Source organism: Sceloporus undulatus, chromosome 8 (assembly GCF_019175285.1).
Source record: "Sceloporus undulatus isolate JIND9_A2432 ecotype Alabama chromosome 8, SceUnd_v1.1, whole genome shotgun sequence".
Lineage (NCBI taxonomy): Eukaryota > Metazoa > Chordata > Lepidosauria > Squamata > Phrynosomatidae > Sceloporus > Sceloporus undulatus.
In genome coordinates this window covers 28,553,723-28,567,656 of record NC_056529.1, presented here as the reverse complement: position 1 = coordinate 28,567,656, position 13,934 = coordinate 28,553,723, and the positions used below count along the sequence as shown (strand labels likewise).

Genomic DNA, 13,934 nt, shown 5'->3' with positions numbered 1-13,934 from the left:
ATCACAAAGCCCCTCATGCAATTTCATTGCTGTGCATGAGCAATAAGCTGAAATGCAATTTCATAAGTAAACTAAGATCCCTTTGGAAATACTGCATTTAAATAATTTTACTTAGTGAGCAGTAGCTATAGGCAAAAGGATATACTTTAATTCATCCCAATTGAACAGATTCTACAATACTTTAATTGCACAGACTTGGGTCCCATCTCCAAGATACCTCATTATGTACGTATATGCAATTACAGGTATCACAAAATCCCCAAAAATCCAAAATCCAAAATGTTTCTGGTCCCAACCATTTCGTATAAGAGAGATTCAACCTGTACTTTAAAATTTCTAAGGCATTCTTTAGTCTTTAGATGGGTTTGTCTTTTCCATCACCTACCTATATGTACAGCCTTACAAATATATCCAGCATTATTTGTTAAAGGAAATAGGCTTAAATATCCATTCAGTAAATAAAAAAAATATTTTTAGTGTCATTAAACATTAACTTGAAATAGACTAAAGTATACATCCAAAAAAAATTTGGGTCATTACATAGTAACTTTTTTAGAGCTAACAGCATTACAATGAGAGTTTTATACAATACAGTGGCACTCCTACACAAAATAGGTAATGCTAATGTGCAGTGGTAAGCCTCATTATTTTCAGTGTGAAATCCTGAAATATGTCACCTGGGAGAGAACAATCCTGCAGCTATTTTCCTAAAGGGCTTGAGTTTCATAACAACGTCCTGTTCTTTCCTTCCCAGTCAAAAGAAATTTAGGTCTACAATTCATGCAAGATGTTGACAATGAATTCATTCTCCTTTGCTGTTAACCAATGGGTTGTATGAATGATGGAATAGAACACCAATATTTTTTCTGTGCAAAATGTGGGGGTTCAGCTATGGACAAGGGGTTCACAAGGAGTCTGTAAATTGTAAATAAGTATCCATTTCAAAGGTTTCCACTTTTTGTGTGTGCTAACAATGGCTTGGAATTGTAATCTGAAAATTGTAGTCACGATCACCATGTCCAGATGGTGCTGTGCTATGAACATAGGGATGAAATCATGAAGGTGAGTTCCGAAGAGACAAAAAACATGGAAGGAGAACAGCACCTCCAAACTACAGTTATGGGTAATGGGAAAGGGTGACTCACCTCCTGAAAAAGCGTAGACATTTCACAGACCAGACATGAGCTGGGGCTTTGCATTTCACATTTGTGTCTGTCAGAGAGGAAGAAATCTCGCAGTAGTGGAGTGTGGGTAAGTGCTTGGACAATACAGTTCATAAAACATGTGTTCCCAAGGTTGATGAGCCCTCTTAGACCTATCAAAAACAAACACAGAAAGCAGGCCAAGTCAGTTTTACAGAACTGCAGCTCCCTTCAATGAACTTTGTTGCAACCATCACATCCAGCACACAAAGTTGTAAACAGTACAATTCTACTGAGACAGATTACATTGCTCCAATACAGCCAGAGGAGTTGCCTTTTCCAAAGGGCTGGTTCAAGTTTTGTCTTCTTCTTAAGAGAAATTTTACTTTTTAAAAATTAAACCTCTGAGATACAGCAAGAAGGACACCAATGTAAAATAGTTTATAGACACACATACACAGAGGGATAAAATGTGTTCAAATACTCTGGAGGCTGAAATTATTATTATTATTATTAAGCTTTATTTATATAGCGCTATAAATTTACACATATATATTTCCACAATATTCTGAAGCAGCTGATCTAACCTAAAAGCAACTTGTCTTGTTAAAACTGCACTGATGAAGAAAAGTAATTTGCTTTCTTCACCTCTTACTGTTGAAACAATGATGTCCCTCATAAACAAAGTGCTTTCAGTATTAGAACTCTTTAAACGTTTGTCACTTAGACAAAGCTACGAATAGCTGCAATACAGACCACCTGTTTTCACACACTGCCTAGGTGAAGAACCACAGGTCACCGTTAGATTGAAGCCTCATAAGAACTTCTCCATAACTGAATTCAGTCCTTTGACCAAAGGGAGGTCTCCACCCATGGTCTAGGTGCTGGTGGTCACATATACAAGACTACCAAAGACACAAGAGAGCAACGGCACTATGGCTTGATGGTCTCCAAACTTGGGTCCTCAGACATTGTTAGATACAACTCATAATACCTTTGGTCACTGGTTATGAAGTCTAGCAATAATGGGTTTTGTGGCCCAGCATCATTTGGAGGTTAGGAATTGGTGTTCTATGGCACGCCTATGATCAGAATTTTATTGCTATTCATAACTTGCATTTCCATCAACATAAATCAATACAATGCAATGCAGCACGAGTTGTTCCTCTGACTGCACAGACTGAAAGTCAATCTCAAGATTTCCCTGCCCTATTTTCCCTCCCACCCTCCCTCCCACATAGGAAGATATCAAGAAGAGCTTGTGTTCATCCTTCATTTGCCACTATATACCTGCCTGTCTCATGTTATTATTTAAATATAAAACCAAAGGTTCTGAACCTGAAAGGAAACCAATAGAATTTTCCAAGGTTCTGGAACTATTAGGCGCTTGAAATGTATTTGGAGCATAGTGAGATTATCACTAAATATTCAGCAATTACAGGTACAATGATATGAGTAAATCCACTATGGAATATGATGTCTCAAGAGCTTATATGCAATAGTGTCTTAAACCACACTTTTGTCACAATCATATTTGTGGAACTGGGGATCATCAAGTGGATATTTAGTCCTGGCATAAAGACAGAAGTATTTATTAATATTTGTGGGGGTTTTTTGCTATCAGAAGAGAAAATTGAAAATCAAGCTCTGTGATAAGAAAGCCTAATGACAGAGAAGAGGAAAATTGGTACATCTAGATTCATAAGCTTTTGGTGCAAAACATGAATGTAAACAATTCTATGTAGGCTTTGCAATGTTTCCAAACATCCAAGTGCTTTTCTCTATAATGCTGCTGTGTTAAAAGTCCAAAACATGAAGGGGAAGGAAGAGAATCAAATTCCAACCCCTGCCCTTCAATTACCTATGATCCTTGGCCCACAAGAAGCTTGAAGGAATAGCAGCTTCAATCCATATCATGGGGAGCAAGGTATTTAAATTGTACTCTTACCAATAGTTCTTCCCTTAGGTATTCTGATAAAGGAAGTCTGCATATGACTGGTTACGTTGTTAGATGAGCAATGTCACACACACACCTGTAAGCTTATGCAATACTCTACTTGTGTAGCTTCTAATATATTTAGAATTACTATTGATTGCAATGTAAACAATTCAGTCTATAGTAATCTCAACTCCAGAATTGACACTCATTGCTGGCGAAGTGCATCAGTAGTACCGGTGAAGGTAATTCCTCCTTCTAGCAAACTGATGGTAATGCTGGATGTAGAATGATCAGCAGGAAAGTGAAAATTCCTACCACTCCCTGACGACGTAATATGATGGAAACGCTGAGATTGTTCAAAATACTAAGTGGTACCCATGATGCACAAGAGTGCATTTGAAGCATCCTTCAGCGTCCCTCAATAGAAGGGTGTGTAGCCTTGTTGCTAGGCTACCGCAGACTAAAGGCAGCATTTATCACTGTGCTAGATAGCACACAGAGTTTCAGTGGATGGATACTCAAATCTCTCCCAAAATAACTGGTATTAGAGCAATTCTGCATCCTTTACAACCCAACTGACAAGCCACTTCTATTACTTCTATTTTCAAAGATCAGTTGTTTTAAGCTAGTGAGTACTTAACTGTATTATAGTTGAGCTATTGTTCACGCAGCAAATACTTCTTGTCTAATGGGTTTCCACCCCCATTAGCACCTACAGTACTACGTGTATTATAAATTGTGCAGTATTTAGCTCATGAGTGCCATATGCCATTGTACAAATGGTCAGAGATGACTACATAAATGCATAACTTGTTGAGTTTCAAAACCCTATGTTCAGTATAAAAAGGACGGAAGATATTACATAATTGTATTTCTTTGTCTGTAATAAACCCAGCTTCTTCCATGACAGAACAACGGGTTGCTTACCCATTAACAATGGTTCTTCAAGTGGTCAGCTCACACAAATGGATGCAAAATCCCATTTGTGTGAATCATAGAAATCACAAAGAAGAACATATGATTCAAAATATACAGTAGTGGCCCAAATCTAGTGGTATACAGTGGGCCCTTCCCTTATGCAGGGGATCCATTCCAGATCCCCCCTGCATAAGAGGCAATCCACTTATGCTCACCCCCAGTGCAATCAATGGGGCACATGCTCGCAGCTCAGGACAGCCCATGTATCATTTTCTTTCATTGTTGTGCAGCTTCTGCGTAAGCTAGAAGCCACATATAGTGGACTTTGGTATTCAATGCTAGACTCAAGACTGTATTCTCTTCAACAGGAGGGCAAACCTTTTCCAGAAGATTTCCCAGACCTCCAGAGTTTAAGGTGCACTGGAGTTTGATAACCTCAAATAGATTTTCTAAAATCATGTAAAATGTCTGTAAGTAAAACTTTTACAGAGAGGTTTTGACATATATTTATTAATATTGTTTATTATTATACATACTGGTTTCAACCTGCTTTTATGTCAGGTCACTGTCAATTCGTTCAGATTAACTTAAAATTCGTAACATGCTGTAATTCCAATGAAAAATTAAAACATTCCATTTAATAACCTGGAGGGTTCTTGACTGTAGCCCTGTGTTAACAGATAAGAAATTGTACTCTTTGCAATACAGAAGTGCTCAAGAAACCAGATGGTGAGTCTGTGGAATTAGCTATCCCGGCTCTAAGAAACACATTGTCCTTTGGAACCAAATTGCTTCAAAGATGCTGTAGTTCCACTTCGATTCAAACGTGCCTAGTTCCAATTAGATTCAAGTAACAACAGCAGAAGGTCTTCCAGTGTTAAATGGGAGCAGAGAAGAGAATCCAAGGGACAGGGATTCTGTGGTCATATAACAACCCAGTGGATCCATCACACTCAGTAACCTGTAACACAAAACAGTAATGAACTTTAGATATCACATATTTCAGTAGTCCATGTTTAATTTTAAAGTATGATTTGGAAGTGAAACATTTGAACTTACTTGGGAAGAAATTCACAGCAGGCGTACAACAGGGTAGCAACAAGTAGAGTAACTGCAACTAACTTTGAGCCATAAGCTGAGGAGAAACCATATATTTGAGTAAGTTGAAAATTAAGTAGCAGAAGAATTGTCTCTTTAAAATAACTATCACCTTACCTTTGGGAAAGAAGTACCTCAAACCTCTTTGTTGTAGGCCAGTAGCAGAATTGGTATAAAGTATCATTAGACAGAATTCCTGGGACAGAAAAAAATAAATAAAGCCACTACAAAACTCTGTGATCCAAGAACAGATGTTTGTTGAAGAAGCAATGCTCTGTATTATCATTTATGCTATTAAATTACAGTAACCACACTGCCCTCTGTACCATGGTTAACATCCACAGACTTTGAAGCTGGTGTTGTGGCATTCACTGCAACCCAAGTACATGTGATTGTACAAGCACTCTTGGCACATGGTATCAATGAAGAGTGCCGTAACTGGACGTCTGGACATAATTACCAGAGTTGTAGTTTTGGCTGCTATTGTTGTGAGTCATCCTGTCCCCTACTGATGCGACAGGACTGGAAAGCAGAAGCAACTGTGTTACAATATGTAATTTTTAATATGTAAAGCACAAAAGGATGTGTCAATTTATTTATTGCTTTATAAGAAAATATGAAGGCAGACAAGATAACCTCCACTTTCATCCTTGGTTCTTACCTAGTCTCTTCTGGTGAGCATGAGATGAACAAAAAGAAGGAAATGAAGTGCATACAAAAAGTAGATCCATTTATTTCACAGCCAAAATAGAAAGAGGCACTTGAAGTATTCCCAGGATTTGTTTGCATCCAGTGGGATTTTGATTCTTAGAACAGCAAAATCCCATTTAATAGATCACCTGAGAAATCTCACAAGTGTCAAACACTGTTTGTTGTGTGAAGTGTTCAATTATCTACCCTGTAACTCAGACAGATTCACGCACTCACAGTTATTTTACAACATACATTGTTGCTGTTGTTATTGTGTGCCATCAAGTCGTTTCCCGCTTTATGATGACCCCTAAGGTGTATCTACTATGGGGTTTTCTTGGCAAGATTTGTTCAGAGGAGGTTTGCCATCGTCTTCCCCTGAGGCTGAGAGCATACAACTTGTCCAAGGTCACTCAATGGTTTTGTGGCTGAGTGAGGAATCGAACCCTGATCTCCTGAGACACAGTACAATATCAAACTACTACACTACACTGGCTCTTACAACAAACGTATCTCTTCATATATGGGCTGCCCATCAGGATGCACCATACAGCATCTGTTTAAAATTATCTAATGAATCTGAGCTTGCAAACTTTCAAGGCAGTCTTTTCCATCGTCAGATAGCTCATACCATGTTGTCCCTAATATGTAGTCAGAATCCCCCTTTTAGGGAATTCAAACCAAATGGTTCAGGTTTTAACCTATGCTACTGCTCTGTAACCTATGTGAGAGTTCTTCAAACATTAAAGATAGCTATTATACCGCCTTTGTTTCTTTTACAGTCCCCAGCATCTTCAACTCATCCCCATATGACTGAGATGATAAAGACTTCACTTTACAAAAATTTCCCATATACGTGTTATTTCTCCACACCTTTTTACACACAGACATACAGAGAGAGACACATGCATCTCTTCAGCACATGGTCCCACAAATTCCCTTGTTACTCTTTTAAACAAAATGATCTGCATTTGGAGCTGGAAAGCATCCTCGGTCTCACATTATATTTTTAGAAGGGCCGTGGTCACCTCCAAAGCGCAGCAGGACGTGGCGCCCTGCCTGCAGGGTCATGGTGACCATGGATTTTGAAAAGCTACCAAGGTCAGTCAAACTCTTGTGGAACCCTGATAAAACAGTCCAGATATAATTTTTTAAAATCCAGTTATGGTTACTATGACAACCACCATGTAAGGCTTCTCCCAGGCTTATACAGTTTAAGGCTATGTTCTGGACAATAAGGCTGGCTGTAAAATTCATTTATGTTTCATAACTGACTGCTGTGTACAAGGCTTTCCCCCAGCAAAATATAATATGACATTTTAAGTTCCCTTTGTGTTCATTCTGCTTTGCTCTTACTCTTCCAAACAGGACAACTCAAAATGTCACCTAGGGTTGATGAGTTATTCAAAGATAGGCACTGCATGGAAAACTGAATCAGAGAAGATTCACACACAAAAAGCAGCTCTGTTCAGAATGCTGGGCAGGCATGTTTTGAATAACTCACTATACATTAATATTCACAACCAATCAAGTAATCCAGTGATATGCTATCTCCATATTCCTCCTCATGCAAACCATTTTCAACTTTCCCCCCCTCCTCAATTATAGACCCTGTACAGATTTGTTACTCATAATAGTTCAACCATGGTTAAGCAAGTCTTGCCTGATCTGCAGCAACTAATAAACATTTAATGGTTAAACAAATGGACAATTTATTTGTTTATTGGATTGATATCCCACCTTTCATTCAAAATGGGATTCAAGGAAGATAGATAGCTTTTATCCCTTCAACAAAGTGTGAATTCTCACAACTGGCATTTATTATGAATGACAGTTAAGCATGAAAGCTGAAACTTTTACTATAGTTAAGGCTAAACCAGGTTATACATAACACCAGTGCATGATCCTGCAAGCCACTGTAATGCTTTATTCATGGCTGCGCAAAAGAAGTGTTACATCTGCCACAGCCTACGTAAGACTGAATGTACCATGGCAGAGTGCTTTCAACATTTTAAAAGAATGCAATGTGTATCAGGTTTTGGCAGAAGAAATTAATTCAAAGAATGACGGCCTTTTGTAAGTGACACATACCAATCAAAGCACATAACTGACTCATCTGAAAGGAAGGAATGATCTTTTTTGAAATCATTAATTCCCAACGACAATGCAACAATCACCTTATGCCTGACTCAACCCAAATCTATCTGTACAAAAAGAAGGCTGCTTTTTGGACACAGAAGACGAATTTGCACAAACCGGGATGCATTTTATCTGGCAGCACGTTCAGAACGTGCCATCTGCCGGCCTGAGAGGGAGTTCACCAGGCAGATCCAACTCCATCAGGGCCAGCCTGGAAGAAGGAAGAGCCCTCCCTCCAATCCATCTGCCTTGGTCCAGGCCTCAGAGGGAGAGAAGAACCACTGGACCTCATCCCCTTTCCCTCCACCATTCCCTTCTCCTTTTGTTTCATGTCTTTTAGATTGTAAGCCTGAGGGCAGGGAACTGTCTGATTAAAAACAATAATTGTAAGCCACCCTGAGAGCCATTAGGGCTGAAGGGCGGGATATAAATACCTAAATAAATAAAATAAGAACACTAAAAGAAGTACAGACCTGCCAGAACGATCTACAAGGGAAGGCTTTCTCTCATTCCCACCACCATCTTCACTTGGTGAAGACATGAGAGATAGTCTTCTTATTCTTCTTATTCTTTAATTTCATTCAGTTTTTATTTCTTTCATTTTCTTGAAGCAGCAGCGGAGCATCTGGGAAGTGATGCGGAGCCCTAAGGGCTCCTTGGAGCACAGGTTGGGAACCCCAGGTCTAGATCAAGAGAGGTAATAGTGCCACTCTATTCTGCTTTGGTCACGCCTCACCTGGAATACTGTGTCCCGTTCTGGGCACCACAATTCAAATAGGATATTGAGAAGCTGGAGTGTGTTGAGACGAGGGCGACCAAAATGGTGAAAGGTCTAGAAACCATGCCTAATAAGGTGAGACTTAGGGAGCTGGGAATGTTTAACGTACAGAAGAGAAGGTTATGAGATGATATGTGAGCCCTGTTTAAATATTTGAAGGGGTGTCACATTGAGACTGGAGCCAGTGTGTTTTCTGCTGTTCCAGAGAACAGGACACAGAATAATGGATGCAAGCTACAGGAAAAGAGATTCCACCTCAACATTAGGAAGAAGTTTCTGGCAGTAAGAGCTGGTCAGCAGTGGAACACAGTCCCTCGGAGAGTGGCAGAGTCTTCTTTGAAGGTTATTAAACTGAGGCTGGATGGCCATCTATCTGTCAGGGATGCTTTGATTGTGAGTTTTTTCATGGCAGGGTGTTGGACTGGATGGCCCTTGTGGCCTCGTTCAACTATGATTCTATGTTTTATGTGAAGAAAAATTGCATTGTTGTCTTTTTAGTTATTTTTTTATGGGAGCTGCACTGAATCCCCACTTTGGGAGAAAATCCAGATACAAATAAAATAAATAAACATTATAGAAATGAGCAGACACACACACACACACACACAGAGGGATATGTAACAATGAGTCTGTGATGCAGCAGGCATTAACTTCCCACCTTCCAGCCCACACCAAACCCTCTACTACAAAGTCTGGAGATCGTTCAAGTCTGCAGCCTTCAGCAGCACTGTAAATCAATACTGGAGGAGCTCTGCAGTGACCTTGCATCAAACTGTATACCTCCATTTAAAATCAATGCCAAGACAGTTTAATAGCATTGGACTAAAGGCACAGCCCTGTGAGCCTGGAAAGGTAGCCTACCAAGACCACATGAATGTAACTAAAGCTGTTTATAACCAAAACATCTCAATATAAGTGTGCAAAGGATTGACAACACACCAAGTACTTCAAAAGGTTTCCTTGAAGTGCTAATACTCCAGGATCACCAAATTCTTTAGAATTTGATACTCATCCCTCAAATCCATATGATACTATAAGGAAACCTGAGGACAAATCTCTTAACCCTGAGGACTGAAGCTACTTTGTTGTTATTGTGTGCCTTCAAGTCATTTTTGACTTATGACAACCCTAAGGTGAATCTATCCTGGGGTTTTCTTGGCAAGATTTGTTCACAGGAGGTTTGCCATTGCCTTCCCCTGAGGCTGGAAGAGTATGACTTGCCAAAGGTCACCTAGTGAATTTCATGGCCGAGCAGGGAATTAAACCCTGGCCTCCAGAGTCGTAATCGAACACTCAAACTATTGAGCTACACTGGCTCTCCTACAGCTACTTAGGACAGGTTCAATCGTCTTGACAGGAATGAGACCTTTGTTCTGATATCCATCAGTCACAAATGCTAAATAAAAAAATAATTTGCAAAATTGTTTCCACGTGGTATAATTCAAGCATTAAAGGACTATGCTACTAATTTAACACATTCATGCAAACACACAAATAGACAAACATACATAAATGCACATACATGTGTTCACATATACACAGAATTACACAGAAGTACACTACATTGACCATTTCTGAGTTAACAGTACATTACTGTGCTATTAAGTCTCTTAGCTCATACCAAGATTGCATTACTTATCTACCTCACTAGTATTGATCATGACAAGCAATAAAGATACTGAAAAATATTCTCATGGCTGGAGAGGACCAAATGTATCTAAAGTGACTGTTAAAGAGCATATACTTTCCCACAATAGATTAAAATAACTGCTCAAAAGGAAAACCAAAGACTGAGAAAATGAATGAATGAGCCTGTATGTGTGTGCGTGTGCACATGAAGATAGACACTGTGTCTGAATGTCTGGTGAGAGAAGCTTTTAAAGCTTCCCACATCAGCAGAAAAACGACCATTAAGTCTCCCAAAAGTCTCCCTTCTCCCAAAAATTAGATTAAATTAGATTAACTTGTAACAATAAATGAGGGATCTGTGATACTTCTAATGTTATGCTAACACACACTGAGGAGGGTGGAACAAAAAGAAATTCCTGGCTAGTTCCTCTATCTTGATTATGTGCAATTTGCAGCAGCAAGGTTAAGAATAATGGCAGGGTCAATACAGAGATAATTAGGGTAATCCAGTCCTATTCTTTGACAACATGCAGGAACCAGACACTTATTTAGGAAGGGGATACTTATATGATGAATGAGTACTTCAAGTGGCACTGAAAACACCCATCACCATAGAGTGCTTGACTGAGAACCCATAAGATGCCCACAGAAGGCTAAGCATGAAAATGAGGTGTTGGTACTCACAGTGAATAATCATTCTAGGATGTGCAGATGAGCAATCCACAATCTAAGATCCAGACAGTGAAGAAGAAGAGTAGTAAATGAAGACAGAGACTCTGTGGATTTCTCTGCATCATCCAGATAATTATTCTCCTACACTTCAACCATTTGCCATACTGATACTGCAAACAATAATATGAGAAACAAGACTTGCAAGTTTAAAATGTTACAAAAAAGGACCACCTGTCGGTTCTCATTTGGATATTTTAGGTGCCATCTCGGACATATACAGTACAAAAGTCATTCGTCAATGCAGCTAGATATCTGCTAACTAAGAAATCTGGAGGAAGACAAACCCTTCCATACTTGGTAAAAGTGATGCTAAATTGAAAACCTTAAGTACAGAAAAACCATAACCAATGAACATTGGTCAATGCTACATCTCGTGCACTTCCAATATGACTTGGGGAATCTCATGCATAGAAGCATGTACGTATACCAACCTAAGGTAAATGGCAGTAAAGACAAGGGCCTACATTTTGTAAACCAAAGAAGCTCAGGCGTATTACAGACCGCCCAAAATGGGTGGCCTGCCGCCGTCGCCATTTGCGGCGCGGAGGAGCCCCAGCGTCCAAACAACAGGGCTCCCTAGCACCGCAAAAAAGAAGCGCCAAAATGGCGCTTCTTTTCATGGCACAGTTATGACGCTGCGAGGCGCCAATGGCGCACTCGCGGCGTCATTTGTGCTGTGTGACGTGCGGATGCAACGTGTCTGCTATGTCAAGATGCCGACGCCCGTGTGGAACGGGGGCCGCCATTTTGTGCACGCTCCGTGTGTATTAGGGTTAGGGGCATCAGGAAGTGACGCCCCTTTCTAACCCTAGTACATGCAGAGCGCGTACTATAGGCCCGTGCGGAACGGGCCATAGACAGAATTATTGTAAAGCTGGGGACTATACCAACCAGTCAGAACTACAGGTTTGATGTTATACGTGAACTGGATCAACCAAACTCTCAGAAACTTGAACGACTGGGAATGAGAGCAAGCAAAGAACTCTGTCCCATTCAATGACACTCTTCATTTGCAAGAAGAATCTGCAATGGTGTATATATACATTTTAGTGCAGTAATGCATTAAACGCAAAACACTGTATCAGTGTTTAGATTTAAAGGCAACTGTAACCTTTACATCAAAGCACAGACTTGCATGCAATGGAACAGTCACTCAAATAATTGGAAAACTCTAAAGAAGCCAAAATTAAAAGGGGAAAACAAATGACAGTGTATTATCGCCAAAGTCCAGGCACAGAATAAACAAAGTAAAGGTAAATGGGAATAAATTGGTCTTAACAAATACTGTACCACACTTTCAGATCCCCTTCCCCAAACAAACAGCACATAGGAAGAAACGGTTGAAAAATAGGATTCGTCTCAGGAATGTTTATGAAGTTTTAAACCTTCACAAAAAATACACACACTAAGAAGCTCATAATAAATTGTGACACTGCACTTTTTATGAAGAGAAAAAAAAGTATTTATAACTTGTATAAAGTTCAGAGAAACCTAATATTCCCAGCATATGGACTCCCACTTTCACTCTCACAACATTTTGGGCTTGAAAGAATATAATAGCAAGCAAATGCTACACATGGTGGCAAAAAGAAAAGGTATATCAATCACAGTAGCATAGAAAATGCATATGTAGGCTCAAACCATGGTATCAATATCCCACAGCGTGTCCAGAAAATGGCTGTGAACACAGGTCCACTACAAACACTACACTCACATGTGGATGCTCAGTAGGCTCAGAGGGAGATCAGGTGTTGTGTGCAGTCTTCTCATGCCATTAATGTAATCTGAACCAGCCTTCATGGGTAATGATAAAATGACATTTCTTATTATTTTTTACAGCTGAGATTGTCTAATATTTATTTATCTTCAAGAATATTTACATGTATTTATCATCAAGAATTTTAATATGCAACTCCCACCTACGCCAAAGCACTACCAATGCATATTAAGTGCATTCTTAGGACTGTCAAAAAACAGAGCAGACTCTTACTGGAACAAAAGGAGCATGTTTCAGAAATTTATGTGGGAAAGAAATGAGGTTTTGGAATCAAGGTACTTGCATAGGAAAATGAGGAATTTGTTATTTAAAAAAAAGGTTCCACATAGTTTGGATTACAGTCCTGGGGCCAGAATGAAATTTTCGTGCAGATGGTATCTTTAGAAAATCAGTTACTCCCACTAAACTGACAAAATGAAGTTCACACCCCAAATTCTTTTTCTGCTCCCCACCCCTGCAACTCGCCATATGCTGCATGTATATTTTTACCACTATTCACATGAAATTGAAAAATGTTTCAAAAACAGAAGAGAAAAGGACAGTTCCCAAAAGGCTACATAGGTCTTGGTATACATTAAGATACACTGTAAAACAACACCCTCTTTTTGTAATTTGTAATGACAAACGATCTGTCCCAAGAGGGACCTGAATGCTCAGCCTTGGCCTCCATGGTAAGGTATAAAGGTATTGATAAATTGTTACTTAATCGGGTCTGTTGTGTATAAATGCCACCGGGTGTAATTGTAGCTCAACTTGTAATGGTGTGTGTGTGTGTGTGTGTGTGTGTATATATATATATATATATGTTTTCTCACCACTGAAGGAAAGGGGATAAAACAGAAATAACATTGATTCTCTGTACTCTGTATAACATAACGTTCAAAAGCCAAACACAGTGGTACAGCTGCACAAAGACATTATTAATGGTGTCTGTTACTATAAACTATTATCTATGTAACTGATCAGCCAGTACTTGTGAGGCTTTTGACCAAATGTGGTAAGGCTGGCTGAGCTAGTAACTTCTCTTGCCTCATAAGCCCATGAAGGGACCCAAGCTGCAGGAACTGGGCCAAGTATGATACTGTAACAGTA

General features: G+C 39.4%; 1 protein-coding gene across 4 annotated transcripts in view; it reads right to left on the bottom strand.

Moving 5' to 3' along the window:
• The window catches only part of USP22 (ubiquitin specific peptidase 22), an 83,366-nt gene that overhangs the window by 21,727 nt on the left and 47,705 nt on the right, over positions 1–13,934 (bottom strand). For all 4 annotated transcript variants that reach the window (XM_042437459.1, XM_042437460.1, XM_042437457.1 and 1 more), the window contains one exon: positions 1,146–1,315. In XM_042437459.1, coding sequence (XP_042293393.1) covers positions 1,146–1,315 — 170 coding nt within the window. The remainder of the gene's footprint in view (positions 1–1,145; positions 1,316–13,934) is intronic.